This window comes from Sipha flava, unplaced genomic scaffold (genome assembly GCF_003268045.1).
Source record: "Sipha flava isolate LNK unplaced genomic scaffold, YSA_version1 176_pilon_pilon, whole genome shotgun sequence".
Classification (NCBI taxonomy): domain Eukaryota; kingdom Metazoa; phylum Arthropoda; class Insecta; order Hemiptera; family Aphididae; genus Sipha; species Sipha flava.
Genome location: NW_020272062.1, coordinates 802,012 through 829,714, shown reverse-complemented (window position 1 = coordinate 829,714; position 27,703 = coordinate 802,012). Strand labels below are relative to the sequence as shown.

The 27,703-nt window shown below is 26.9% G+C and overlaps 4 protein-coding genes across 4 annotated transcripts in view; 1 reads left to right on the top strand and 3 right to left on the bottom strand.

Moving 5' to 3' along the window:
- Positions 1-3,299: 3,299 nt before the first annotated feature.
- Positions 3,300-10,623, bottom strand: LOC112680312 (calcium homeostasis endoplasmic reticulum protein). The gene is made up of 16 exons (XM_025550364.1): positions 10,344-10,623; positions 10,093-10,263; positions 9,467-9,693; positions 9,166-9,401; positions 9,011-9,085; positions 8,825-8,936; positions 8,551-8,766; positions 8,079-8,154; positions 6,885-7,130; positions 6,669-6,826; positions 6,448-6,581; positions 6,216-6,389; positions 5,988-6,155; positions 5,790-5,928; positions 5,510-5,650; positions 3,300-3,675 (listed from the first exon to the last, which is right to left on the bottom strand). Exons 1-15 carry the CDS (start codon positions 10,366-10,368, stop codon positions 5,510-5,512), a joined length of 2,298 nt encoding a protein of 765 aa, XP_025406149.1. The 5' UTR covers positions 10,369-10,623; the 3' UTR covers positions 3,300-3,675.
- Positions 10,624-10,799: 176 nt separating this feature from the next.
- Positions 10,800-11,965, top strand: LOC112680314 (eukaryotic translation initiation factor 3 subunit G-like). Its single transcript, XM_025550365.1, has 3 exons — positions 10,800-10,963; positions 11,037-11,547; positions 11,613-11,965. The coding sequence occupies exons 2-3, from the start codon at positions 11,042-11,044 to the stop codon at positions 11,953-11,955; spliced, it is 849 nt and encodes a 282-aa protein (XP_025406150.1). The 5' UTR covers positions 10,800-10,963; positions 11,037-11,041; the 3' UTR covers positions 11,956-11,965.
- Positions 11,966-13,088: 1,123 nt separating this feature from the next.
- Positions 13,089-15,997, bottom strand: LOC112680334 (S-phase kinase-associated protein 2). Its single transcript, XM_025550390.1, has 8 exons — positions 15,595-15,997; positions 14,686-14,758; positions 14,392-14,615; positions 14,243-14,330; positions 14,011-14,188; positions 13,817-13,944; positions 13,573-13,735; positions 13,089-13,500 (listed from the first exon to the last, which is right to left on the bottom strand). Exons 1-8 carry the CDS (start codon positions 15,691-15,693, stop codon positions 13,284-13,286), a joined length of 1,170 nt encoding a protein of 389 aa, XP_025406175.1. The 5' UTR covers positions 15,694-15,997; the 3' UTR covers positions 13,089-13,283.
- Positions 15,998-22,825: 6,828 nt separating this feature from the next.
- The window catches only part of LOC112680307 (NPC intracellular cholesterol transporter 1), a 37,199-nt gene continuing 32,321 nt past the window's right edge, over positions 22,826-27,703 (bottom strand). The window contains exons 13-21 of the mRNA XM_025550359.1: positions 27,209-27,511; positions 25,215-25,433; positions 24,971-25,134; positions 24,628-24,883; positions 24,376-24,557; positions 24,081-24,312; positions 23,911-24,024; positions 23,598-23,760; positions 22,826-23,533 (exon numbers count right to left, since the gene is read on the bottom strand). Coding sequence (XP_025406144.1) covers positions 23,445-23,533; positions 23,598-23,760; positions 23,911-24,024; positions 24,081-24,312; positions 24,376-24,557; positions 24,628-24,883; positions 24,971-25,134; positions 25,215-25,433; positions 27,209-27,511 — 1,722 coding nt within the window. The 3' untranslated portion in view covers positions 22,826-23,444. The remainder of the gene's footprint in view (positions 23,534-23,597; positions 23,761-23,910; positions 24,025-24,080; positions 24,313-24,375; positions 24,558-24,627; positions 24,884-24,970; positions 25,135-25,214; positions 25,434-27,208; positions 27,512-27,703) is intronic.

The following is a 27,703-nucleotide window of genomic DNA, read 5'->3' as shown; positions in this document are numbered from 1 at the left end:
CTAGCGCACAACTGCTGATAAGCCGGTGCCTACTGATTTACTTGTTGGCCGCACCGTAAATCATTTCAAAACCGCTAGTTTTCAAAAACGAACCGAACAAATCACCAGCGACTTAATGTTGCACGTATTTCATCAGGACAGTATACGAAATGCACCGTAAATTTATTTGGTTTTAAGACGATACTAAAAGCATAAAACCAAAATTATAGTTATTGAATTGCAAAAGGAGAAACAATAAAAAAACAATATTCCTCAAATAATTTCATAGATTTCATATTTTACTGTATTTTATGTAACTCAATAACCATAGTAATAGAATTTCCTCCATCTTGGACTAGTAGCGGTTATACGAGGGGAGGGGGATGGACTGCTCCCTCTTGAGCTGTATAAAAACTAAAAATATGAATGAGCAAACAGTTTACTAAAATATTTGCTCCTATAAGTTTGACTGTTAATTAAGTTTGAATAAAAAATAATTTTTGTTTTAATTTTTTTATTAATTCCTATATTTTTATGTTATTCCATTGTGGTATAAAGTTTATAGAACTTAAAATTACTTCTCATGTATCAAGTAATAGGAAAAAATAAATGAGATATGTATGTAAAATATATTTGCCTTCCCTCCTTGTGGCTTCTCAAAAACTGCCACTGTTGTGGACTCATAATATTACACGGGCCATATCTTATAGAAATATTTGATTTAATAGTTAATTAATTGCGTTTAATTAAATATATTGTTTACCAGAAAATTGGTAGTATTGAAAAGCCTCCAACATCTTGGCATAAATCTTAACTGACTATAAATGTTTGTTGCTTCATGTCACATAATTACTTAAAATCTAATATATACTATAATTTTATATTTTTATTAATATGAAAAAATAAAGTATATCTACGAGTATAATCTTTGCTAATGGAATGAAAAAAAAAATAGTATTAATAAACTTTTTGGAATCAAAAACTTTAATACAGTGTTCTTCGAAGATGCATTACCAACAGAGTTAATAAAATATATTTTAATTCTATTTTTATTAACTACTCGTGTGATAAAAGGCGGGTTTACACGAAACGTGAACCACGATCGTATTTCACGATCTTGTGAATTTAAAGTCACGAGCGTGGTTTCAAAAAGCATCACACGAATCGTGAAGGTGTTTACACGTAAACGCAATTACCATTCAGTATGATGGAATCTTTAGTGGCGGAAGCATTCTATTGTAAACCACGACTGATATATTCAACATGGTTATATTTTGCGAATCAGTTGTGACAGGTTCATGAATGATAATTTCACATACGTGAAATACGAATTGATTGTTCACATAAACCCTAAGCCACGCCGCACAGTGGGAGGAATAAGAGTTCTAGTTGGCCAAAAGTCTATACACATATCAAATCACACATAATTTATTTATTATATATTATAGTAATATTTTTATCATTGGTAAAATAAAATACTATAATATTTGGTAAAATCATTTTTAGTAAAATGTTGATTATTAACCTAAATATAAATGTTGCAGAAAATTACATAAAATTAATTACGTATTAAAATTATGTTATATTTTATTGTGAACGAAGTCTTGCATTTCACATAACCTTTTATATGTATGGTCCAATACATTTTGAAGGGATACTGGCACTTATTTCATTTAGGTACCTATATAAAAATTTTCAGGGTAACATCTATTTTTGGCTAATCGGATCCGGTCATACGATGGATATATGTTAAGCCCATATTTTATAGTCCCTTTATATTATTACGTTATGATATGCATTTTTTATCATTCCAGTATCGATTAAAAGTGCTAAAGCCTCGTCTTCTGTAGAATAAATCATATTCGATTTTGTTTAATTTCTATATAGTTTCTAATTTTTATAGTACAATTAGGGAAATACTCGGTCACTTGAGAAACTAGATCGGCTGCAGTATGTTTACTTTCATACAATGCACTTTTTGGAGCATAAATTAATTCATTTGATGAGTTCGATTCCCTTAGTTTTTTCCAAGTTTTTTTTAGTTGCCTACGTTTTGAACGATCACTGAATTCCAAAAAAAGTTTATGTGGTCTACCAGAAATAGTTGAAGGCTGATTTATTACTGGGTTTTCTTTCAGTATATGAACTTTAATTCTAATTCTAACCAGTTCAGTTTTTATTTTTCAATAAAAAATCTTGTTAAGTGATTTGATTCTTTCAATTTTTTATTTAACGTAGAACAAAATCCATCAACTTTTCCCCTAACACAATTATCAAATTCTTCAAAACCACATTTTTTACCCAGTCTGTGTTTCAAGTACGCAATAAAACGTTTTGTGATTCACAAGAACTTGATTGTAACGTGAATCCGTCGTTTTTTAAACTTCAAATAAACATCGATTTTTACCTTTTAGGAAATGTTACTTTTATCTAGAAAAATATAAGTATTTAAATTTCGGACAAATTGGGGCAATTTCTCAATAAAATATTTTCAAGAATACATGTATGTGCTTAAAATAAAATGTGTGTATAATCTCTAAAAAATATTGCTTCTACAATAAATGTATAAAACCCATATTTTATGAATAAATTAGACATAAACGTTTTTTTTTAGAGTACACAAAAATAAGTTTTAAATTAAATCATACCTTGGGAATTCATCAGAGAAGTATCTATTTAAATATTTTTAAAGTTCAGGTTTTAAGAATTTAATTTCAACAGTTTAAAAAAAAATATACAATAGAACTATCGAAAACGTGGCGTTTCTTACAACTCAGCTCTAGAAATAAATTTAACAATGATAATCTACCATAATTGCATAACTGTTATTATTATCTTTAATTATTATATTCATTATCGTTAGGCAATAAACAGATATCTGTAGTTAAATAACCATTATTCGATATCGAAATTTTTTATTTTTGGCCAACTAGAACTCTTATTCCTCCTGCTGTGCGCTGTGAGCCAAGATTGATACATTCATTATTTTGAGAAACTAAGTGAATATGTTGTGCGAAAAGAATAAATTAACTGTATAATTCTCATAGATAAAATGTTCAATGTATAATTTTCAGCTGTTATTTATCATTAAATTCTAGTTCTTACAATTTAAATTTAAATAAAAATAAATAAACACATATTAATATAAAAAGTAAATATCGATAATTTATTCATTTTATATATTTTATTTAATTACATGTTTGTAAAAAAAAATTGTGAAGGTGGGTAACTTAACTTAAATAACAAACAAAAGATATATTACACTATCTAAAGATTTACAAATTATTCAAAATAAATGTTCATCAAAAATTGATGAGTTCATTAACATTTTCTTACATAAAATAGTGTCATTGTCTAAATGTTAAACGAAAAATTAATTTTAATAGAAGATTTGTTGCAACATATACACTGCAAACTTTGATGAATTTATTGCAATGAAAATAATAGTCTAAATAACTTAATTTTATAGCATAAAAATTTCATAACAAAATTTTATGTAGCAACTAAAAATATTCACAAAGTAGTTAATTTCTGAATGTTGTTCTTTACAGTTTTTTCCATCCGTATGCTAAAATAATTATTACTAAAAATATATAAATTTGCCTATAACTTGTTAAGTTACACCTCTATGACTAAAGGTGTATCACCAAATAGTATTAACCATATAACAAATAATTTAACATTGACATTGTTCACCTGAAACAATAGACTAGCATGAGATTATTTTAAAAATCTCAATGTACATAAAAATATTTATAATAAATTAGTGATGGGTCGAACTGTTCAAATCTCGAACTGAACCGAACCCTTGATGTTCAGTTCGAAATTCGAACTCGGCATAAAAAAAAATCGAACCGAACTATCAAGCATTTTTTACTGTTCGAAAATCGAACTTGAAAATATTTGTCGAACTAGACTTACTGGCCACGATAGTTCAAAAACCAAATATTTGTACAATCCTTCAAAATGCCATTATTATAATAATAATGTTATTTTTCCCGTGGCATGTCACACTCCACCCTCTACCGACCTAAACATTAATAAGTTGTTTACCGCCAATAGTGTATCTACATTCATAAATTAGCTATTTTTGTTTTTATCATATTTATTGTAGAGGTTAAAATCTATTTTGATTAAATCCATGGTAATATTCCGATACCGCGACTGTGCAGTTAATAAAAATATGTTAACAACTTATGTCTTACATTATAAATTCTACTAATCATTCTATATTTGTAAATTATAGTTATTATTACTATTTTTTTGTATATTATTAAAATGTACTAATTGTATTGTCATATTACACTCAACACGCAATGAATATTTTATAAGCTACAAGATAACATGAGAGAGCACAATACTGGCTTTGAAAAATAATAATAATAAAAAATTATCTAAAATTTAAATGTATTGTAAATAATACAATTATTTAGACTTAGAAATTAAAATGTAGAATAGGTAATACGAAAACTTAAGTTTTAGTAGGTTAGTAATTAATAATTATGGTTGATTTAATTTGTACATATATATATATATATATATATATATATATATTAACTATAAATTAATTATACGTTATTTATACATTAACAATGTACATAATTAAATGTATTGAGTTCGAGTTCGAGTTCGACTTAAAATCATAATAAGTTCGTTCGGTAGAAAATATGAAGATTCGGTTCAGTTCGAGTTGGAAAAAATAATTTAAAGTTCGGTTCGACCCATTACTATAATAAATAGATACAAAATAAATTAGAATAAATTTTAAGGTTATTTCTATCACAGACTCATAATATTTGTAAGAATAAATAGACTAAACTTTATCGAAAGTGATGAACACTTTATTTAATTACATTTTTTATAATCTATTTTATTAACTAATTTTTATTTTATTACTCAAAAAGTATTTTTTATACTTGTTGGTAATTTTTTAAATCATAACTGGTCATAAAAATATACATGTATAGAACAAAAATAAAGAATTTTTATGCTATATATTTTATTTAAATGGATATTATTACAATTATTAAAGAAATCAATAGAAACTTAGTTATATTTTAAGAGTAAAAAACACAAAATAATTTTACTATTTTGTATACTTCAAATAATATAAAATAAATACATTTTTAATATTAATGGCTCATATAAATACCATAAGATTTGATAAAAAAAAAAAAATTATAGTATTTCATTAGACTACGAATCACATATCCATTTATAGAAATATTTTTTAAACAATTATTTATATATAATTATTTATTTGCTACATTATTAATACTTCAATTTAAATTGTTGTTACTTAACTGAACATAATTAATAAATGTCATGCATATAGGAATATTAAAGCACTATAACTAATGCAACTTGAATTTTGTAAATAATTTGTAAATAGAATAAAAAATTAAGTGTTATATTAATCAAATTACTTGCAATTTTATAATATTTTGGTATATAATTTAATATTGAATTATTATATATCATGTAAACATTACATAAATTGTTGTGTCAAATTGATAAACACAATACAAACCTACACATTGCCTTCCATTCGTTCTTCAGCCCTTGTGCGCATCCTATGTATGAACGCCTTGCCCTTGCTCTTTCTGAAGTTCTCATATGGATCGTTCAAACTGATTCCCACACCTTTATATTGATCAGTCCTATCTCGGACCTAATTAATAATGATGACCAACACAAAGCCATAGATCAATATAATATTATACAATATAAAAAACCGATTTATCGAGAACAATAAAAATAAAAAATTGAATATTCACTACAAAACATTTTGCTATTATTTTTTTACTTACGTCACCACCACTAATAGGTGTGTCGATACCTTGCTCCTTTGAACCCAAACCAGCACCACCCCAACCCATTTTTTTCAGTAGTTGATGACCTTTGTTTGATTCATCCAAACGCTCTTGAGCAGTTTTTCCAAAACCCGTTCTAAATGAAAAATATTGTATTAGTAAGAGTCAAAATAAAATATTTCACACATTAATTACCCTCCAAAAGAAGGTGGTGTAGGGCTTCGTTGAGAAGATGGCGGAGAAGGTGTAGGTGATCTAGATGGAGAACGTCTTCGGCGAACACGATTTGGTGTTGGTGGTGGACTATTTTTTTTGGTTGTAGTTCGTCTGATCGGACTTCGAGGTTTTGGACTGCGGCTTCGACTTTATAATTAAATACAATACATAAAGCATTTTTTATTTTTTTAATTTAAATGATCTTACCTTCTATAACGCTTTTTTCGTACTGGAGATTTATCTTTCACTGAAGGTAACACAATTGGAGATGGAGACTTTGATTTTTCTCTGATATTATTAGCAATATCATCTTCCTTTTGTTTTTTGGCAGAATTTTTAGCTTTATAATATTCATATAAACCAAGCTTTTCCCAGCCGTCACTAATTTAAAAATGTATTGAGAATAATAACAATAAAAAATAAAAATTTAAATACTTACCTATCACGAGGAGCAAAATGACCAGGAGGCATATAAAATGCTTTAACTGCTTCTAATAAACGTTCTGTTGGTGGAGCTGGAGGTGGTAATCTTATTGTGTCTGGATCTAAAGGCTTATAATTACTATCCTCTAACTGAATGATACATAGAAAAATAACAAAATTAATTTAGTATAAAGTTTTGAATGAAAAATTTCATAATTTATAAAATATTGAACAAACTTTAACTAATGGCACCATAAGACCAGCTGGAAGTTCATAATATGGCAGTGAAGGTAGCAAATCATCAGATATAACATCTAGCTGTGCTGGTGGTATAGAAAAATTATTTTGTATAAAGTTCGGTGGCGGTCGACTCAAATCAGGCAATTCCATTGAAGCTTCAGAAATTGTTTTTGTTAATATATGAAAATAAGGAAAAACATAATTTTTACTTACGTGGAGGTTGTAGATGTATATTAGGAGGAGGCTGATTAAATGGAGGTGGAGGTCTATCATAAATAGAAGGAGGTTGTTGCATACAATTTTGCATTGACTGTCCATAATGATCATCTTGCTGATATCCATTGTCTGTTTGATGTGGATAATTCTGTTGATCTGATTGCATATAACCAGACATGTTATTCTGATACATAGGAGGAGAAGGTAAACGACCCTCATTGAAATGCTGACGATTTGTGTCATCTAAATAAAAAAACAAAAGAGAAATGGTTCTAATGGGGAATATTAAAAATTAAGAATATGTACACAAGGTTTCCATTACAACAATAAATATATATTTATCTACATACATATATGAATGTACATAAATAAATGAATTATCTTCTTTGAGAATTATTCAAAAAATTTATAAAAAAAACCTAATATAATTTAAAATAAAATAAAAAAATAAAACATATAAATGATAAGTCTATGTAACACATTGACATGCTATAGAAATTATAACTAAAATGTATAATTCAAGTATATATTACTATTGACTAGTTAAATTAACCGGAAAAAAAATAATCCTAATTTTTAATTATAAATTTGTATGATTTAATAAATATAAAAATTTACCAATATTAAAAAAAATGAATTAAAATTATGTTATGAATTTTAGTAGGTATCAGTTTTATTTATATCGTTAATATTTGATAAATAAATGTTGCTTATATATATATTTAATAGTTTAAGAACTTTAATTACAAATATTTTAAGTATTAAATCTCAGTAAAGAAAAATAATTGTAATATTTAATAACATACATATTCCAATATTTTTAACTCAAATTTTGATATTTACTAAAAATAAGAAGTAACCGAAAAGGCAAAACTTTAAAATTTAAATAACATTAAATACATTTTTGAAACATAATTTAGGTTTGATGTAATAGAGTAAAAAAAAAATTTTTTTAAAAATAATCTGTATAGAATAATTACACTATACAGTATATTAAGTATTTAACTTTAATAATTACAGTTAATAAGAGCAAGATTTCAGAAATTAGAATATAGCATTATATAATTCTAATATATAAATGGAATTATGAAACCTTGTGTTTTTACATAATCTTTTATGATAGATAATATTTGAATTTTTATTTTTCATATATTGTGTAAAATGTCCTTTTTTAATCAGATGTGCGCTTACCTTGAACTGGAGGAATCGAAAGAGGAGTTACTCTTTGTTTTTGTTGTTCTAGCGAACGTTTTTGGTTTTCTATACTCTAAAATAATCGAATTCCCAATAAAAAATGATTTATGAAAGAAAGATTGAATATAATTATACAAATATTTAATATAAATAAATATATTATATAAAATATATAAACATGTAAATATAAATATATACCTACAAAAATTATTATTATATAGGAGTTAAAAAATAAATAAAACAAAAAAAATAAATTTTAAAGAGTTAAGTGGTAAAAATATTTTTGTTTAATTTTTACACATCCAACGAAAGTTAAAATACATTTAACAAAAGCTAAATCGCATTTTTAAAATGGTTCGATGGTTAAGTGTAAACAATGAATTCTTATTATACCTACATCAATGTCCTTGTATGTACTTTAAATGACCAGTATTTTAACCAGTTTTTTATTTAATGATTAATGTATTACCTGTATTTGATTATTACATTGAGCTATAAATGCTTGATGTTGACTACGGTAAGTTTGTAATGTATTATTCATCATCATGTTGAGTTGATTCACAGATTCTCTATACTTTTCTAATAAGTTGCTCTTATATTCTGCAATTGAACGATCAGGGTTTTTTAACCGTTCCATTATTGGTTCCGGAAAGTAATGATTTTTTGTTTCCCACAATGAGAGTAACTATTAATATCATAAATATTAATATCACAAGAAAAATTATCAGTTATATTAAATATACCTTGCTAAGCTTAGATTTTTGATCTTCATTTGCTCTTACCATTGCTGAACAAAACATTGGTACTATGATTGATTCAAGTGATACTTTTAGAACATTTTCTGACTTACGAATACTAAAAGTCAAAAGTAAATAGTAAACATACTTTATTTATTAATATATTAATTACTTAATAATAGATCTTTTTACCAATGATGAACTGTATCATTAACCAAGTAAATTAAATGTAACTGTTTAGAAAATTCAGCATTCAAATCCATTACTCTATGTGAACAAAAATTATTCAAAAATATATCATTAAATAATAAATTAATAAATTAAGTCATAATAATTTTTCACTTTACTCCATAAGCAAATATTGGGTGATAACATCAACTTTTCGTTGACTTGCTGTTTGTTTCATAATCCATGATTTACCATTAGCTATTGCGTCTTTAGTGCACCCTTTAATAATAGGTTCAAGTACGGCCGACAACTCAACTAATGATAATTCATTAGCAGCAGCTTCAGAATTAATCCATTCTCTTTGCTCAGACAGTATTTTATCTTCAGTAGCTACTTGTTGCTGCTGAGCTAACATCTAACAAAACACATTTATTTATGTTCAAGATAGAATTCAAAATATATCAAATTTTTATTTTATACCATTAATTGAGAGTTGAAGTTTTGCTCTGCTTGTGCAATTTGTTGTTGCAAATTTGCTTGCTGAGCATTCAAGGATCCCAGTGTTACTGCAGTAGACTGACAATCATTTGTTGGATTTAAATTTAACCAATGTGCTGCAGCAGCAGCGACATTCAACTGCTGATTACTAACTGAATTATTAGCAACTGCAGCTTGAGCCATTTCTCTTACGCTATTTTGCTTCAATACTAAAAAAAATGTCATAGTAAACAATTACTTAAACTAAATAATTTTTAGTTATAAGAAATATATAATTTAATTATAGAACAATACAATGAAATAGTGAATCATTTTAATGATATATTTTGACCTTATTTGAAATGTAGAAACAAAGATTATAAAACATAAAGAATATACATAGAATATATGATGACAATTCATTGTTACAACACAAATAAAGTAAGTCAATAATTTTACAGAACAATTAAACAAAATTGTTATAAAATATTGTCTTTACAGTAGTACCTTTAAAGTGTTTTAAGTATAACAAGCATAGTTATTTGACAAAAAACCAAAATATTGCACAAACTGCTTGTGTGTAAATAACATCTACCTAGTTAAGATATTATGTCTATGTTTACACTAACTTGCTTGCTCTGTTGTAACCTTATACAAATAATAATCAAAGTGACGGCCACCAAACAAAAATTCAAACTTGGCATTGTCTTTCTGTTTGGTTTTGGTCATCTGCTCGAATTCGGGTCCATTACGTGCTACGAATACGGCCAATTTGTCGATGATCGTGCGTAGTTCATGATCTAAAATCCACATTCAAGGTAATCTTTTGTCTTTTTTTTTTTTCCCCCCAACACTACGAGGTTGCTATGTTTTGTTTTACCTTCTGGGGGTTGTGGAATGTCCATGTTAGATACCGGGGAGCTGGTCGTCTAAATAAACAGCTTCACTGCTAATCAACTGAACTTGAAACCGCGGTTCGGTAAGTGCATTATAGACACACGTTGCGACGACGAAATAGAATCACGTCCTGGGAACCTAAAAATACGTTAATCTATCGACTACGTAGGTGCGGAAAATCATTAATAATTAACATACTTAGAACTGGTGAGGTAAAATAACTGAGGAGATTTACTCCCCAGAATAATAATATATTGCAATATTATATGTACGATTTGTTTACAAATTAATTTTTATCCCGATAATTCTGTCATAACGCAGTGTAGCCAACTGTCACACACGGATCGGGGACCAGCGTCCACGAGGTACATTATCTATGGCTTATGCGACAGTGGTCCGTAATATTGATAATATTACTCTATGCTCCGTCCGATGAGGTGATGATAACTTCGTGATATCTAATCGTTGTCTCTCCTCTTTCCGCGCTCCTTTTTGCTTTTCCCTTATAGACCATCGATTCTTGGTTATTGTCTTAAATCGGATAATACTTTCCGGACGAGATTCGTTGTCGTCAAGTTATTATATAGCGTGGGCACTTAAACGGTAAGTGCGCTTAACTTTTTAAGGCGCAAATTCCCTATGATTCTAAAAGTTTTCTATGTTTGTTTATTTTCAGTCAACATGCAGACCAAAGATTTAATAAAAGCTAGTTGGGCTGATGAAGTTGAAGACCATGAAGAGAAAACCACATTGCCAGCTTCAAAGACTGAACACATCGGAAACAATAGGATTATCACGGAATATAGGTGGAACAAGGATAATAAAAAAGAAAAAGTCGTACGTACCTATAAAATTGAAAAACGTTTAGTGTCCAAGACAATAGCAGAACGGAAAACATGGGCTAAATTTGGAGATTCTCGTAATGACAAGCCTGGACCCAATATTGCTACTACTATACCTGCTGAAGAAATACAGATGCAATTTATGACTAGTAAGGATGGTGACAAAACAGAAGAAAATCCTTTAGACAAATTGAAGAATATAAATATGAATATCAAGTGTCGTACATGTGGTGGTGAACATTGGTCTTTCTCGTGTCATCTTAAGGGTACTGGGTTAGTGATCGAAGACAAGAAATTGGTACAAGAGAAAATTCCTGAACCAGAGAAGAATACAAGTACTAATAGGTAAAATTTCTATTCATTTATTACAACAATGCATTATGACTCAAATATTATGTATTATTGTTTAGACCATACATTCCACCTTCAGCACGAGAAGGAGCCACAAATACAGTTGGTAGGCGAGATCTTTATTCACGTGGTTATGATGAAGTACCCGCTATTCGTATTGAAAATCTTTCTGAGAGTACATCTGAAGCCGATTTGAGTGAATTGGTTAACAAGTTTGGACAAATTGCTCGATTATTCTTGGCTTCCAATAAGGTGACTGGTGCTTGCAAAGGTTATGCGTTCGTTAATTTCAAATCCATAATAGATGCTGAGCGAGCCATCAAAGGTCTACATGGATATGGATATGATCATTTGATATTAAATGTTAGTTGGTCAACTAATAATTATAAAAGTGCTGTCTAAAATTTGAATATTCTTTCTGGTCAGATTTATAAATTATTGCATTTTTATTAATTTTTAAAATCTTTCCAAATCTTATTTAATTCTTAATTAACTACAAAATAATTAGACTAAAAATATTATTTGTGTTAAAATAATAATAATTAAATAAAATATTATTCATCAGATCATATTTGTGTTTTATATTAAATCAAGTAAATATCTAATAGATAAATATTTCAAATATTTCATTTTTCATAAAAATTAAAAAAAAATATTTGGTTCAAATTCTAGGTGCTAATATAAATTGTGAATCTCTAAGATTATAACATCTATCTACAAAAGCAAATTTTGTTTTATCTCATGTAAGTTGTTTTTGGTTAAAATTAGTTTTATCTAAATTTTGGGGATTATTGATTATCCTAGAATACCTCTAATTTTAACAATAATTGTTTTCTGTATGCTGAGCTCCAGATTAAATCTAATACAATCAATATCGATTATTAATAACATTGAATTAAAAAAAAAAAAAAAAACAAGTTATAATATTGAAAATATACAAATATAATAAAGGTAATATTCTGTAGATGTGCAAAATGGAAAAAAATACATGTATTTTTATTTATAAATATATATTAAATATAACCATCACTAATTATGTTAACAAATTTATTATGCATTCAAGTAGAAGTAAATTATATAGTATTTTTACTATTTCAGAATTTCAAATTTTTAGATTATTTTATAAGTTTAATGATACATAATAATATAAAATATCAATTTGTATAATAACAATCTTTTAAAATGTATAAAACTTGTATTGTACATCATTCTAAAATTGTAGTACATATTATTTAATTTTAAAGGGTAACTAATCAATATTTAAGGTGATAAAAGTGTCTTGGTTCCAAATAATACTAAAACTTTATATGCAATAAATTAGCATAAATAATGTAGAAGTATAATATAATTAAGTTTTATAATTATTAAAACATAAATTTTAAAATACATATAGCAATCTTTTCAATAGAACATTAAATTTTAATTTCATTATAATACTTTTACACAAATAACTTAAATAAATTCATGTTTCTTTTTCAACTAAAAAATAAATAAAGCAAAAGAAATTCCAATTCAGTCTAAAGTAATTCTACTAAGCGAATTATATAACCAAGTAATAAATCATTAGATATAACTTTTAATCCAATTTATCAATAATATAAGAAATAATAAAAATAATAGTTTTCCAAAAATTAATTGGAATTAAAATATATATATAACTAATTAATGACATCTGATAATTAGTATCACAATATATTGGCAATGGAACATTGGAAAAATTTAGTGAAATGTCAACAGTCTATGCAAATAGGAATTTCCCAAATAGTATTTTCATTGTCTGCTAGTTTTGGACGGGCAATAGAAGAAAATATACTTTTGTTTACTTCAAAATCTAATAAGTTATCACAAAAAAAATTGAACGATAATTGATTAATTATTCCAAACACATTCAATTCTTTTAAATGATGAGTAGAATTATTGATTATTTTCATTCTTAATGCGTTTGATCTGAAACATATAATCATATTATGATGTATATTTTAAATTCATTGTTACACTTATTCCTTGTGAATTACTTACTGTAAAAATGTAGATCCAACATTGTAACAGCGACTCATAGATAATACTTTAAGATTTGACTGATTGTTTAAGATATAGTCCAAACTAGTAGCAGTAATAGATAAACTATCACTAATATCTAATTCAATTAAGTGCGGACAGCAAGAAACCAATGAAATCAAATCTGAAATATTCTCATTAAATCAAAATATTTCAAAATGCACAAGATTAAAACCCTAACATTTTTATTAATTGCATAACCTACCATAGTCAGCTAATTGTTTCAAAAAGCCACTAATGTTAAGTCGTTTCATGCTAGGAACCATATTGGCAAGAAGAAAGTGTAAATCAGTATTGTTCAAATGAGCCCATGATATGTTTAATTCTTCCAAACTGAAAAACATAAAACAAATTAAGTATAGGACATTCTAGAACAGATTTAATGCACAAATAATTTACTTTTTCAAAGATAAAATGTGCTTAAGCCCAACATTATCTAATCCACTTGTAGAAGCAACATTCAGTACTTTTAATTTAGTATTACGCCCAATGTTTTCACAACATGCATGATTTACTTGACAATTTTCCAAACTTAGTTTTACTAAATTACAACATTGCTTTAACAATGAATTTAAAACTAAAAACAAAATAAATTAATATAATGAATACTTATCAATATAATACAACTTACTATCAACTTTTATAAATACAGCACTCATGTCCAAATACTGTAATTTAGGCAATGGCGTTTCAAATGTATACACAGTGTCAACATAAATCTAAAATAAAAGAAGTTATTATAATCAAAATTAATTCCAAAATAATTAATAAGAAACTTACATTTGCATGTGACAAAGATAAGAATTTAATGTTACGCTTAAGAAGATTATCTAAAGCTATTGTACTCATGCGACGACATGGTATATTTAAACATTGCCATAAAGACTCATCATATGCAATACGATGCCATTGACTGCATACATAAGCACATTTTGTTAAAGTGCGCTTGTCTAACATTTTAAATATATGTAATATTACTTCTTCTGGTAATGTATCAAAATTGTCTGTAAATCAATTTTTAATATTAATTGAAAGTAAATAATTAATAATTGTTGAAATTTAATTTAGACTTACTATTATTTACTATAGGTTTTTTATGTTTGTATTTGTACGAAGAAGTAATTAAACCATAACCCATAGGCCATATCTAAACCAATATAAAATTAATTTAATAATTTTGAAACATATTTTACTTTATAGATTCATACTTAATAATAAGTATAGTTCATAGTTAATTATACATAAAAACTGAAAACAATTTTTTTTTATATTTTTAGACCCTAAAAATGTAGACAATAATTATTAATAATACAAAAGTTTTTAGTACAATTTGTTATTAGTGGTTTATACTCATTATTGGTAGTTTCAACACAAAAATATATGTTAAAATTTTTCAATTCATAATTAAATTCTCATATTAAAAACAATAAATAATATAATCAACATAAATATAATGAAACATGTATATTATTTTTAAAAGCCTTAAGAATACTAATTGAAGTTAAGAAGTTTTTCAACAACTAAATCCTACTCAGTGCAAAACAATAACAAAGTTATTACATCAACTTTATAAACACAATTTGGTAAAATTTAAATAAACCAGTTTGAAACAAAATTCCGATTACAAGAAGAAATTTCTAGTAGAAAATATTTAATTTACTCTTTTTATTTGTATTAAATTATGCCTTACTTTGGCTTTGCATACTTTTTTCTTGGAAATTGTTTGTACAGATTTAAAAATCGGAAAAATTTCCTTCAGTTATATTATCGAGTTCTTAAGTATTTAGTAGATGATAGAATATTTTATTTTGCTTTTACAAAAAACAAGTTTAAAATTAAAAATAATTAAAAATACCAATTTTAATGATATTAAAGTTAACAAATAGTGAAAATTAATTATAATTAATTCATCTATATTAGAGTAAAGCATTCTATCATATTATATAAACGTCATATACAAATTAAATAACATAATTATTTTACCGTGCTATGTGGGTTTAAGTAACGACAGCGTTTGGCTATTTGATTATTCTCCAATAACGGACTGACGCCGAGATCTTCGTAACCAGTTAAAATATTCATTGTATTCGAGACCCAAGTTCTATGATGATTATAAATCGAAAAACGTTAACTTAAAACAATAATCAATATAGAATTTAGTAGTCACTCATTCATTTTTGTACACGGGGATAGTTTCAAGCACATTATCCCAGAAAAACTTGAAAACAGTTCGAATGAAATTATTGTGTGAAATCACTTTACTGAATTTGAATTTAAGGAACGACTCTCAAAAAATTTAGTAATGTGCATAATAATCATTAGTCATTGCCTATTATAATAATGGTTCGCCAAGCCGTCAACTAGATTTTACCCTCCAAACAAAATTCGCGGTTCTTTTACATAACCTATAAAATGGTTGTCATGGAAAAAAATGTGGTGTTCCCATAGATAATAAAATAATGGATAGGCCTTTAGATTAGCGCTTCTTACCTGTGGTTAGGGATGGCAAATTTTTTGTGAACATCTATGTACGATGTATGAATTTATTTATTACAAAACATCGATAGTGACAATATCGATAAATTAAAAAAACCATCGAAGTCAAGAACTCGATGTATTTAGAAAAACATCATTGATTTTAAAAAAGCAAACATACATTTTATAGAAAAAAAATTATTATTCTTTGCCATAGCTAACAAGTTAAATTAATTATAAACATCTAAACTTTAAACATACACAATCAACTCAATTTATTTACTTATTTATTAGAAAGATTAAAAAAAAAACATTGTGTAAAAAAATTAAATTTAAATTAAATGAATAAACTTTACAGTCAAATATAATCACAATAAATTCATAAGTTATAATAAACATTTTTATATATTATTTTAAATCGAAAACAATGTTGTCATTCATATCGAAATCAAAATTGATCGGCCGAGTTTTTAAAATAATCAATTTTGATGCCAATTTTCCACATAACCGGTTTCATTTATTTATTTTTGAGAAATATTTTAGTTTATTTCTATAATTTGGTATATTAATTCTATAATATAGGTATTACAGAAATACAAGGCTATTATATTATTTTTCTAGGGATAAGACTATATTATTATCAGTGGTCGAAATGGCCCAAGATAAGTGAAGGGATGCCTTATAATTCAGATTTCCTGGTATCATCATAACATTCTTCACACTTTGTGTAACTATTTATTTTTTATTTTTTTATAGTTCACATAAAGTATATTATCTTAGTCCGTAGATCTTAATACGGGCATAATACGAGTTGCGAAATGGCTTATACTAAACAACACGATAAGCCAGGTGCCCGGGCCTAAATGTTAAAAACAATTATTTTCACTGAAAAAAAAAAATGTCTTATATATAAATATAAAAATGATATATATATAATTTTAAAATACAAGTCTTAGGAGGAATGCGTTATTTTAGACAAAACAAGTAGAGGGATGAAAATTATTATGAATTTAGATCAAGATACAGTCATCCTGACTTGTTTTATTAACTGAGTTGATATTAAATTATAATTAAATGTATATCTATAATTTATTTTTTGCCAATGAAAAATTTTAAAAATATTTTGTGTAATGTCCTTGAACATCGAAGATAAAACAAACATCGAAATTAAAACATTGGTAAACGTGACACATCGATGCAAAATATCGAAACTTAAACATCGATGTTTTTTTGACTTCCCTACCTATGGTCCGTGGCAGCTTTAAAATAAAACATCCATAACATGAGTGCATTATTACAATATTGTTAGATTGTTGTTATTATTTTTTTTCATTTATTATTTTATAATAGATAGATCTTATATTTATACGATGTTTAAAATATTGTGTTTCAAGTATAATACGACAGATTATATAGTTTTTTTTTTTAGGTTAGAATTCTAATCAAAAATGCTTTTTATCGACCATAATTCTCATCAGGAGGAACAACTACCCCCATCCGTTCATATAATCTGTGATAATACCAACCATCGCATTAAGCAGTGGTGCAACTACAGCTTATAGTGTCCTGTAATAAATTATTTTCGTTATATGTTTACATTTTATAGTATAGATTAAAAAAATTATACAAATTATATCAAAGGTGAGTAGGTTGTTTGGTTCATAAGTAAAATAATTAATAGATGTTAACGAAACTTAACTTTTAACCTTTAAGTTGGCAAAATTGTCTATTATTTTACTTTTATATAATTTTTCAGTTTTAATTTTTTGATGTTCAAAATAGCATTTTTGATAACCTGTCTTAACTCATTGAATTTCTTGAGGATTTTTAACTTTCCGCTGATACAACTGTTACATCTAATATGAGATAAATTAAGGTTGCAAATAAAATATCACTATACAATGTACTATAGTCATTTTTTAAAATGTATAATGTTAATTGTTCAATACTTTTGACCGATCCTAGATTAAGGATCAATTGGGCCCCATTACATTTACCATTTACATTATCTTTATACCAGGTCTTATTCTAACGAGCAGTACGACCCAAATTGGGTAGTAGGAAAAATCAAAAGGGCAGTTGACTTTATAAATACGGACACTTTACAAAAAACATATAGAACGTTATAGAACGATTGAATTTCTGCTGAGTATTTGAAGTTTGTGTAATTTATAAACCCATCCTAGTAGCAAATAAGTAATAATCATATAAGTTTACAATCCTTGCTGCTTCGATGATCGATTAATCTATGAAATTTAAATTTAAATAGTGGTATAACGGAAAAGATTTGTAATTTTTTTTTTTTTTATATTTTATTACGCGATGGTCAAAATTCTAAAATTTCAATATACAATTTATTTGGTGAGGGGGTAAGTATTATAGTTCAAATAAATTTCATAAAATAAACTTTTCAGCGTGTTCGGGCAATTGGTGAAAATCCTTAGAATAAGTCCTGCTTTATACTACTAGTATTGGTCAGTATTTCTAGTATTATTTTGGACTTTGAAGGCAGCGATAAATTTTTATATAGTTAATTTAGTATAAAAAGGGTATTGGAAGTCAGATTGAAAATTAAGGATTATTGTTATTAAATATATGATACACAGAATCATATAGGTAATAATTAATTTTAATTTTAAATTAAAGTCTCATATTTTTTTATATAATTTTTAAAACTTATTAATAATAATAATAGTAGTTTAAAAGCATAACTTTCCCCTTTGCGACTGCGGACAAATACAAACCATCAGACACATTGTGGATGAATGTCCTCAAACAAGATACAAGGGAGGAATTGAGGGATTTCACAAGGCCGATGATGAAGCAATGGATTGGTTGTCTAAAACTCACGTTCACCTTTAAATATATCATGAGCTTTTATTATTATTATTTTTGTTATTGTTAAATTTATTAGTATATTGTTAATCTATCTACCCTAGTCCTCGTTATTTTGTTAATTTGATGTTTATTTAGTTTTGTTTTTTTTCACCAAAAAAAGAAAAAAAGCATAATCAAATTTAATATTAAATTGTCTATTAAAAATTTATGTCATTAAACATTTAAATTTTTTTAATCTTTTTAATTCTACTTTTGCTTTTCGTTTCTTATTTAACAATGCTGCATGTTAGTTAAAATACCAACTTCATTTTAATTAGTAGTAATTGCTGTTTAATATAAGATTGAATAATCGATTTATATTTCAATGCTAATTCCATTCTTTTAAATATCTTATTTGTTAAGGATTTAACTTCTCTTCTTCCTTTCGATATTATTTGTTTAGTAATTTTTTAAATAATCTTTCAGTTCAAAAAATATTAGTCTTGAAATCCTTTCTTGGAATATTCAATCCACCATAAGAAAGATGATTGATTCAAGATGGCATAAAATAATCATGTTCATAAGCAACTTTTGATATTTTTGTGGCTGTTGTTGTAGAAAGAAGTTTAGGAAAACTTTTTTTTCTTCAATAATAGATTTAATTGATTCTGAGAAAAAACTGAAGATACTAATTTTTTGCTTCATATTCAATGAATTTAGTTTTGTTTAGGGGGAACTTCTTAACTTCAATAAATAATTTATTTTGAGTTGTTTTCATTTCTAAATTTGAAGTATTTAATTTTTTTTTCCAAATTATTCATGTTGGTTCGGAGATATTCATTGACTTTTTTATAATTTACTGCAGGCTAAATTACGCATTTTGTTTAAATAAGCCTATCAAAATATAACTTTGATCTCAAAATATACAGTCAAATTATTGTTAAAAATTATAAAATTTGTAGCCTTTATATGAAGTAATTTAAATGTAACCTATTTAAAAGATATAAAACAATTTATATTCGTGTTGAAAGTATTTTTTTAATAAATGTCCTTTTAACTTTGTTCATAAATCATAATGTAATGTATAAAATAACACTAAACAACATTCAATTAAAAATCAATCACGCAAAAGTTTATTATTAAGTGCGCATCTAGCGCGTCTACCAAATACGCAAAATAAGCTCAACTGCGCTTTAGAATAAGCCCTGTTATACAATAAAAACTCTGTTTTTCCGGTGATACCCGATTAAGCATGGTCGTTATCGGCCGACCTTTTTGACTGCCCGATTGAGCACGATAAAAAAAAATATTGTGTACAACGTTGTCAGATTGAAAACTAACTATTAGGTTGGCAACACACTAGCGTTATTTTACCACGCCGTAATTTTACTGCGCGTTTTGTTAAAATACATTAAAATTAATAGAGTTAAAGATAGAATTAAAGATAATCAGTGCTTGACTTGTGGCGGGACGCAAGGGGACGGCGTATCCCTTCTAATTTTTAGAAATTTAAATGCCTATAACTATAACGCTTAACAAGTTTTGGGAACGCAATTTTTTTAAGCAAATAGAGTCCCCTTCTTTAATTTTGCCAAGTCGAGCACTGAGCATAACACACGAGTGTCGCGCAGTAAAATTATGGCGCGATATTTCGAAAACTGTCACGTACACCTTGACTTTACCGTGCATTAAAAATATCTCTATAAAGGCTTATCGTGAATACTCTGAATATAAAAATGCTGACAAACTACTTGAATACTTATTGAAAGTTGGAAATAAGTATTTAGGGAAAACAATTTAAATGTTTACCTTTTTCATGAAAATTGTATGAGTCTAATTTTTAGAAAAAAAAAAATATTTAATTATAACATGTGATTAAAATCCAATAAATGATTTATAATTATTATATAATTAATCTTATTCAAATGTATTTTATTTTGTAATAATAATATAGATGCACCGAGCTCTATACACCAACAATATAAAAAATGCGAAAAAACCGGTGTCTTGTCGTTTTTCTATTGGAGAGTTATTTCTTTGATGAAACCTGAACTGTAAAAATTTTAAATTATGAAATAATCGTTACAAATCTAATATTGAATTACATAATAACTATAAAAAAATCTTGCATCCACAGTAATATGGTGCACTGAATATTCTACGGAACAAAGCGGCAACGTCGCACCCATTTTTGTGCTCAATCGTGTGGTTTTTGGGTTCTTTATTGGTTCCTATTGTTTGATTGCAACCGTGCTCAATTGGATTCCAGCCTGTTTTTCTATACATAATGGGTAAAGAGTATTTAACATTAATACCATTGGGGGGGTGTTAATTTCGAAAATGGGGTTGAAAATCACACCCAAACCCCTCTCTAAATTGCGTCTATACATCAGGGCGCATTTTATGGGGAAGGGGGCGATCGACCCCCGCTGAATCTGTATTCAAGGAATCGATTATACGATTATGTGAGATACACATTTCAAATTTTTTTAATGTGGATCATTTTATAATGAAATCAAATTAAGGGTGGCTGTGAATACTGAATTGGGCATTTTGTCGGGTCCATACCTCAGTGAAAAATCAAATAAAATACAAGTGTAACTTTCAAAACAAAAACAGGTGTTGAAAAATAACTACACAAAAGTCGATTTTAAGTGGATCCGACATTAGAATAAAAAAAAAAAACCCATAAGTACTAAGGATTCACCCGATTTTAATATTACCAAAATTTCACTTGTAAATTTTGAGCCTGAATTAAAGAAAAAATTTGAGTAAACTTCCCTCCCTCTAGAAGTAAGTCTAAATACGCCTCTGCTATGCATTATGGTAAACCCAACTGCATTGATAAAACTAAAATGATGCTAAAATTGTTTTTCGTATAATGAATTATTGAAAAATAGTAAAAACAACTATACTTATTCATGTGCGGCATACACACACTAGGTATATTATTTTGTGTTTGTTGGGGAATAGTTGCATTTTTACATTGACCGTTTCCAGCAACTGGCTCAATGAGACGATCAGCATGCTCGTGTTGGCTGCAAGTATGAATCCGTGTTCAAACGACTGTAGCAAGATAAAGATTTACAAGTAACAAGGAATATTGATATTATAATATTACATAATAAAAGCATTGAAAAACAAAAATAACTTCAAAAGATACCTGACAAAGTAGGTACGGATTGTGGTAAAAACACAACTTTTCAATAAAGCGTTAAGATCAGTGTTGGCCTAGTACTTTAAGCGCCCTGGATGCATTTCTTCCAAAGGGCTCCCAAAAATGTCATCTCATAAAATTATTAAATAGTGCAAAATATTATAATTTCTTAGCAATTGCCGTAATTATATAGTACAAAAATCCAGGTAATCTAGCTCATAAAAGATCTTGGTATCGGGTTTAATGACCCTCTTTAACGGTCGTCAACGGGCACTTCATTGGTGAACCCAAAATTGGGACGTCGATTGTTTTTTATTTAATCGTTTACACTTAACATAAAGCAGCAGGCTATAAGTAGGTTTCTAATGTTTCAGTTATTAAAAATAATCATTGTTGTCAATAGGTTTATCTAATTATTTACTTTTATATATTGCAGCTTTTCATGTTTATTCAATAATTATACTGGTGGTATGTTTAAGTTATTATAGATATATTCAAACTTGAATTGTAACTATGTAATATGTTATTTCGTGTTTCAAATATTGTTGAACAAATTAATATTTGAATGCCAACCTAATTTAATGTTTGTATGATTGTACCTGTGTAGAAATAAATATATGATGTACAAAAAATGAAACAATCGGAACAATTAGTTTTATTAAAGCATTTTATTTAAAATAAATTTTTTAAAAATATACTATAAAAAAATATTATTATCTAATAATTTAAATAGTTACATATCAAGATATTTTTAATCCCACATAAAAAAAAAAAAAAAAACTAGGAACAGTTACATAGGTACCAATTTACAATAAAAAGTTGATAGATTTCAACTCGTAGTTAATATAAATACACTAAACTAATATATAAATAGTATGTTCTACATTTATAATCATTGAATAATATAGTTTCACCAATCACCTTATACCATACAACAAATTTAATTATTTTTGAATAATTTATAACAGAAGTTATATTAACTCTTGCTAACTTTTAAAGTAGTTAAATAAATTCAAACACGTCAAAAATATATTTTTTTTTCGAGAACATTTCTAGTTTAATGAACTCAATATTTCTTGTAAATCTAGAAACAATTAATAATGCTACTTACAGATTAAATAAAACAATTTATAGTGCAAATATACATTTTAGATGTACCAAGACTTATAACAATGAACGTCGATCTACCTTTTTACATAAAAAAAATCACCTATAGTATAACAGTCATGTCGATAATTCATTTTCTTAGAAGAAATTAATTATATACATTATTATTGATGTAAAAGGAAAATTTAAAATTTAAAAATTAAAACCAAAATACTTTGGTAAAAATTAAGTCTTAATAGATAGGTATATAAGAAAAAACTTGATATTGTTCAATATATCACAGTACATTCACTTCTAATAATTGTAGCTTACGGCTTCTCTTTTTTTTAGTGCTATCAGTCTTATCAGCTGCAACATAATAAGTACCTAAAACACAATTTTATATTAGATAAAAAAAAAAAACATAATTTATTAAATTAGTTATAAAAACCTTTGTAACTCAAAAGAACCGGAAGGAATACTAAACCATGTAAAGCAGCAATAATAACAATACCCATATACATTCTGTAATAAAATATTTTAAACACTGGAGTTTTTGCAAAACCAAGCACAGTTAGGCCTGCGAATTTCGTCAATGTAATTCCAGAAAACACCTAAAGAATAATAATTAAATTAAATTATAATTATTAAATAGACAAAAACTGCTGATAGGCTCTTATTTTTGTGAGAAAAAACTATAATAATAATCCAATAAAATATTAGATAGCGAATAAAATTATCAAAATTAATTTCAATATAGTTACCGAACTCCCAACGACAACACAAGAATTCGTAGCTCGTTGGATTGGACACGATATAATAGATTTTGAATTGTGGAAAATGATATGGCCACAAAATTCAACCATTATTCCTATTGACTATAAATATATTATATTATATTAGTTTTACTACGATTTTACTTTGTTCTACTTACCATCACTATGTTAACTAAAGATATCGCATTTAGAGATATTTCCCAAAAATACATAAATGCTAACAAATCTACTGTTATCATTGTATTAACTATTAGAAGAGTTAAAGCTGAATACTTATTCAAATTAGTGAATGTCCACACAACGAACGTTACCATTACCAACGACAATACTAAATGTTGAACACACACCTGCCATATGGTTAAGTATTGTTCATAAAATACATAAAACACACTAGAAAACACGTATAATAGATATTATTTTAATATTTTAATAATACACTGTTGTTAAACACACCTGTACGGAAATACAGTAGTACTTGTATTATTTGGATGTTGTCGTCGGATCGTTGCAGTCATATTATTCGCTATTGCTCTAGCAGAGCGCATTGATTCATAATAATCTTTTGATGTTTTTAATACAGTATGATATGTCATAAAATAGCTAGGTCCTGTTGAATTATTTTTGAATGAAACAGCCTATAAAAAACGAGTAAAATTAAAAACTTACTGAAAAATACAAAATGTTAATTATTGATTGTGTTTGTACATCACTGTATGCAGCGTGTCCGGCTTTTGAACACTGTTGGTCTGGACTGTCTTCGAGAAAATACGGTAAAAACTTAGAAAAACTCTGAACATTCGGTCGATCCAAATTGTTTTTATCAATTGTGCAACTCACACAAGTGTCATTACCGTGAGGACAAAAACTATTGTTCGAAGGATAATACTTGCAACAATTAGGTAGAGCGGCCCAATCAAAGAAATCATCGATCCACGACGTTGAGGGTCTGTTTATGTACGTTCTATAAATCAGTTAAATATAGATTATACTATACAATATATAATTTATAGCTAGTGTTTGAGACGAATAAGTGTAGATTGAAACGTACAAGTTGGGTGTTTTTGAAGCTCTGTAAATTTGGTTCGTAACTGAATAGGAATCGCAATTAACGCCACCACAAAGAAGATTTTGATCGAATTTATCAGTTAAGTTTAACCCATCAGTGACCACAAAATAGACAGGAGGGCCAGTTGAAAAGTGACGTTTCATAAACTATTAATAATAATAATATATTGACAAACGTTTATTATTTTATGTAAAACGCAATATAGTCGTATAATAATAACACCTACTTTGAAATACTTAAGAACATATGAGTCATCGGTCATGGTGAGTTCAACATCTAGGCCTATGTCAATCTTCGGAATGACCGCAATACTCGCACATAGCCAAGCAGTAAATACCAATATAACCAATGGTCTAACGAATTTGTTCATTAGCATAGGAACATAAGATTCTTGGAAAAGAGTATACATAAAACTTGGTTCCTTCATTTCTTGCATGTCAGTATCCTAAATAAATACATTATATTCATAAATAAATAATATCAAACCAATCTCCAAAGAAATATATAATAGGTTAAATTAGTTATAATTTTCTTAAAAGATATATATATATATATATATGTAAATATACATGTATATGTATATGTAAAGGGATGTTAATATATTTGAGATTATCAGAATCAAATTTTTACTGAACCAATTTTTACGCGGATTAGTAGACAATGGTCTGTGTAATCTGAAGAAAGTTTATGAAATATAAATATAGATATATAGGTATGATATGAAGGTATACATTTAAAGTTGAGTTGGCGGTATTTTCGGTGAACCAATGAGGCACTGGTATTTATAAATATCGGGATCTTACACTAACCGGTATACCGATCTTTCGGTATATACTATATATATGTTACGGTTAAAGGCCGAAACATGGCTAAAGTGCACATTATTCGGATATTGTGCACTCTAGCCACACTGGTTGAATAAAGTAAACAATTAACATTTAAAATCATAGTTTTGTACACATTACCCCACTAAAGTAACTTTAGTCATCGTGTTATGGCTAAATCAGCCGTAACATATACACCGAATGTACGGTATTTACAGTTTTATCGGTATTTACTGTGGATTGGTAATTATTATCAAAAGACAAAATTCAAAAACAATAAATATGACAATTTACTACACTATTTATACAGCAAGCCGCAAGGGCATATGGCGTACAATAAAAAAACATTTAAAGGATAGTCGATAGCACAAAATGAATCAAACGTTTATTAAACGGCATTATATTTTATACTTTTATAGTATTTATTATGAACTAATCGCATTTTTAATAAAATTTTAAAAATAAATTAAGTTCAGAAAATTCCCTGAATTTTTTTGTATTAAGTATTTAAGTAATTAATTTTTATAAGTTGAATTATAAATTTTAAATAAATAAAAAATTCTTGCATATTTTTTGCATATTTTCATGATTTTTACTGCATATGGCATATTTCGATATTTTTAAGTGCATACAAATTGGCGCTCTAATAATAATACATGTTTTTAGATTATTTTTATTTTATATATTTTATTATATTATTTATTATATATTATTATCTTTATTATATTATGTTTTATTTAGATTATTTATTTATTTTTATATTATAAATTAGTAATAATAATAAATAAAGTAGTAAAAAATATAAATTAAACACGATTTTGACTAGGAGGATTGCTTTGATCATCACAGTCATGGAAGGTTTCTAGTAGGAAATATAGTCTAGTTGGTTTAGTTAGTAGGTCATTTTACGAAATTTCTTTCAGTTTTCTTATTAATTGCAAAAAACTGACGATAAATAAAAAAACTGTAAAATGTACAGCACACATGTTTTCAACAAAATCGATTTTATTTTTTTAATGCAACTCTAAAAATATTCGAGAAATCTGATATATTTACTAAATGTTTATCTCATTTCTATATAGATGGAATTATTTTCAAAAATTATCTCTTTTTTTTTAACTATATATAATTATTTGAAAATATTATTTCTCACTTACACATCCACACTCATAAAAACACTCCTTCACATACCTATCAGTAAATTATTTTACCTTGCAATTTATGAATATGTAAGTCGACTTGGTCATTAGATAAACATAGATGAATAGCCCACACGATATGATAAAAATTCGAATTAATATAAATTAATTAATAATTTGAATAATCAGGAGCATAGAAATATTAGTATATAAACCTGACATTAGAATACACTTGTAATATTTAAAACTGTACTCACTCGTTTAGCGTCCATTGCTAATAGACCTACGAAACAGGAGATCTGGAAGAAAAAGTTAAATACTAATGCCATAGCCGCATACAACGCAAAAGCTTTCACGACAGGCATGTCTGACAGACTGCCGATGAAAAAACACGTGATTTCTGCGACAGTAGTGATAAAAATAGATGGTCCAATTTTGCTCAAGACTCGACCGACAAAGTCGGGAACCAATTCTTCTTCTTTCATGTCCATGAATTGATATGTTCGAATAATCAAGAATATATTATCGACTCCAACGGCAAGAACAATAAACGGTATAACCTGTGCAGATATATTAACTGACGTTAAATTAGAAAATAATTAATTTGGTATAATTTATAAGGATAATAATTATAATAATAATATTTTTAGGTAAATATTAGTAATTACTAGAGCGCGGATTTCTATGTAATCGCATATTTTTTTCCTTTCAATATTTTTGAATTTTTGTCAGTTATTTCCATGAATCAACAT

Bases quoted from the DNA above. Each gene is read 5' to 3' on its own strand.
- LOC112680334 (XM_025550390.1), bottom strand. From the start codon at position 15,693: ATGAATATTTTAACTGGTTACGAAGATCTCGGCGTCAGTCCGTTATTG. The intron at 14,331-14,391 runs GTAAGTTTCTTA...CTTTTATTTTAG, and splicing joins TATCTTTGTCACATGCAAAT to ATTTATGTTGACACTGTGTA. The intron at 13,736-13,816 runs GTAGGTTATGCA...AGAATATTTCAG, and splicing joins GAAACAATTAGCTGACTATG to ATTTGATTTCATTGGTTTCT.
- LOC112680314 (XM_025550365.1), top strand. From the start codon at position 11,042: ATGCAGACCAAAGATTTAATAAAAGCTAGTTGGGCTGATGAAGTTGAA. The intron at 11,548-11,612 runs GTAAAATTTCTA...ATTATTGTTTAG, and splicing joins AAGAATACAAGTACTAATAG to ACCATACATTCCACCTTCAG.
- LOC112680312 (XM_025550364.1), bottom strand. From the start codon at position 10,368: ATGGACATTCCACAACCCCCAGAAG. The intron at 9,086-9,165 runs GTAAAGTGAAAA...TTGTTCACATAG, and splicing joins ACCCAATATTTGCTTATGGA to AGTAATGGATTTGAATGCTG. The intron at 5,929-5,987 runs GTAATTAATGTG...TTTTTCATTTAG, and splicing joins ACACCACCTTCTTTTGGAGG to AACGGGTTTTGGAAAAACTG.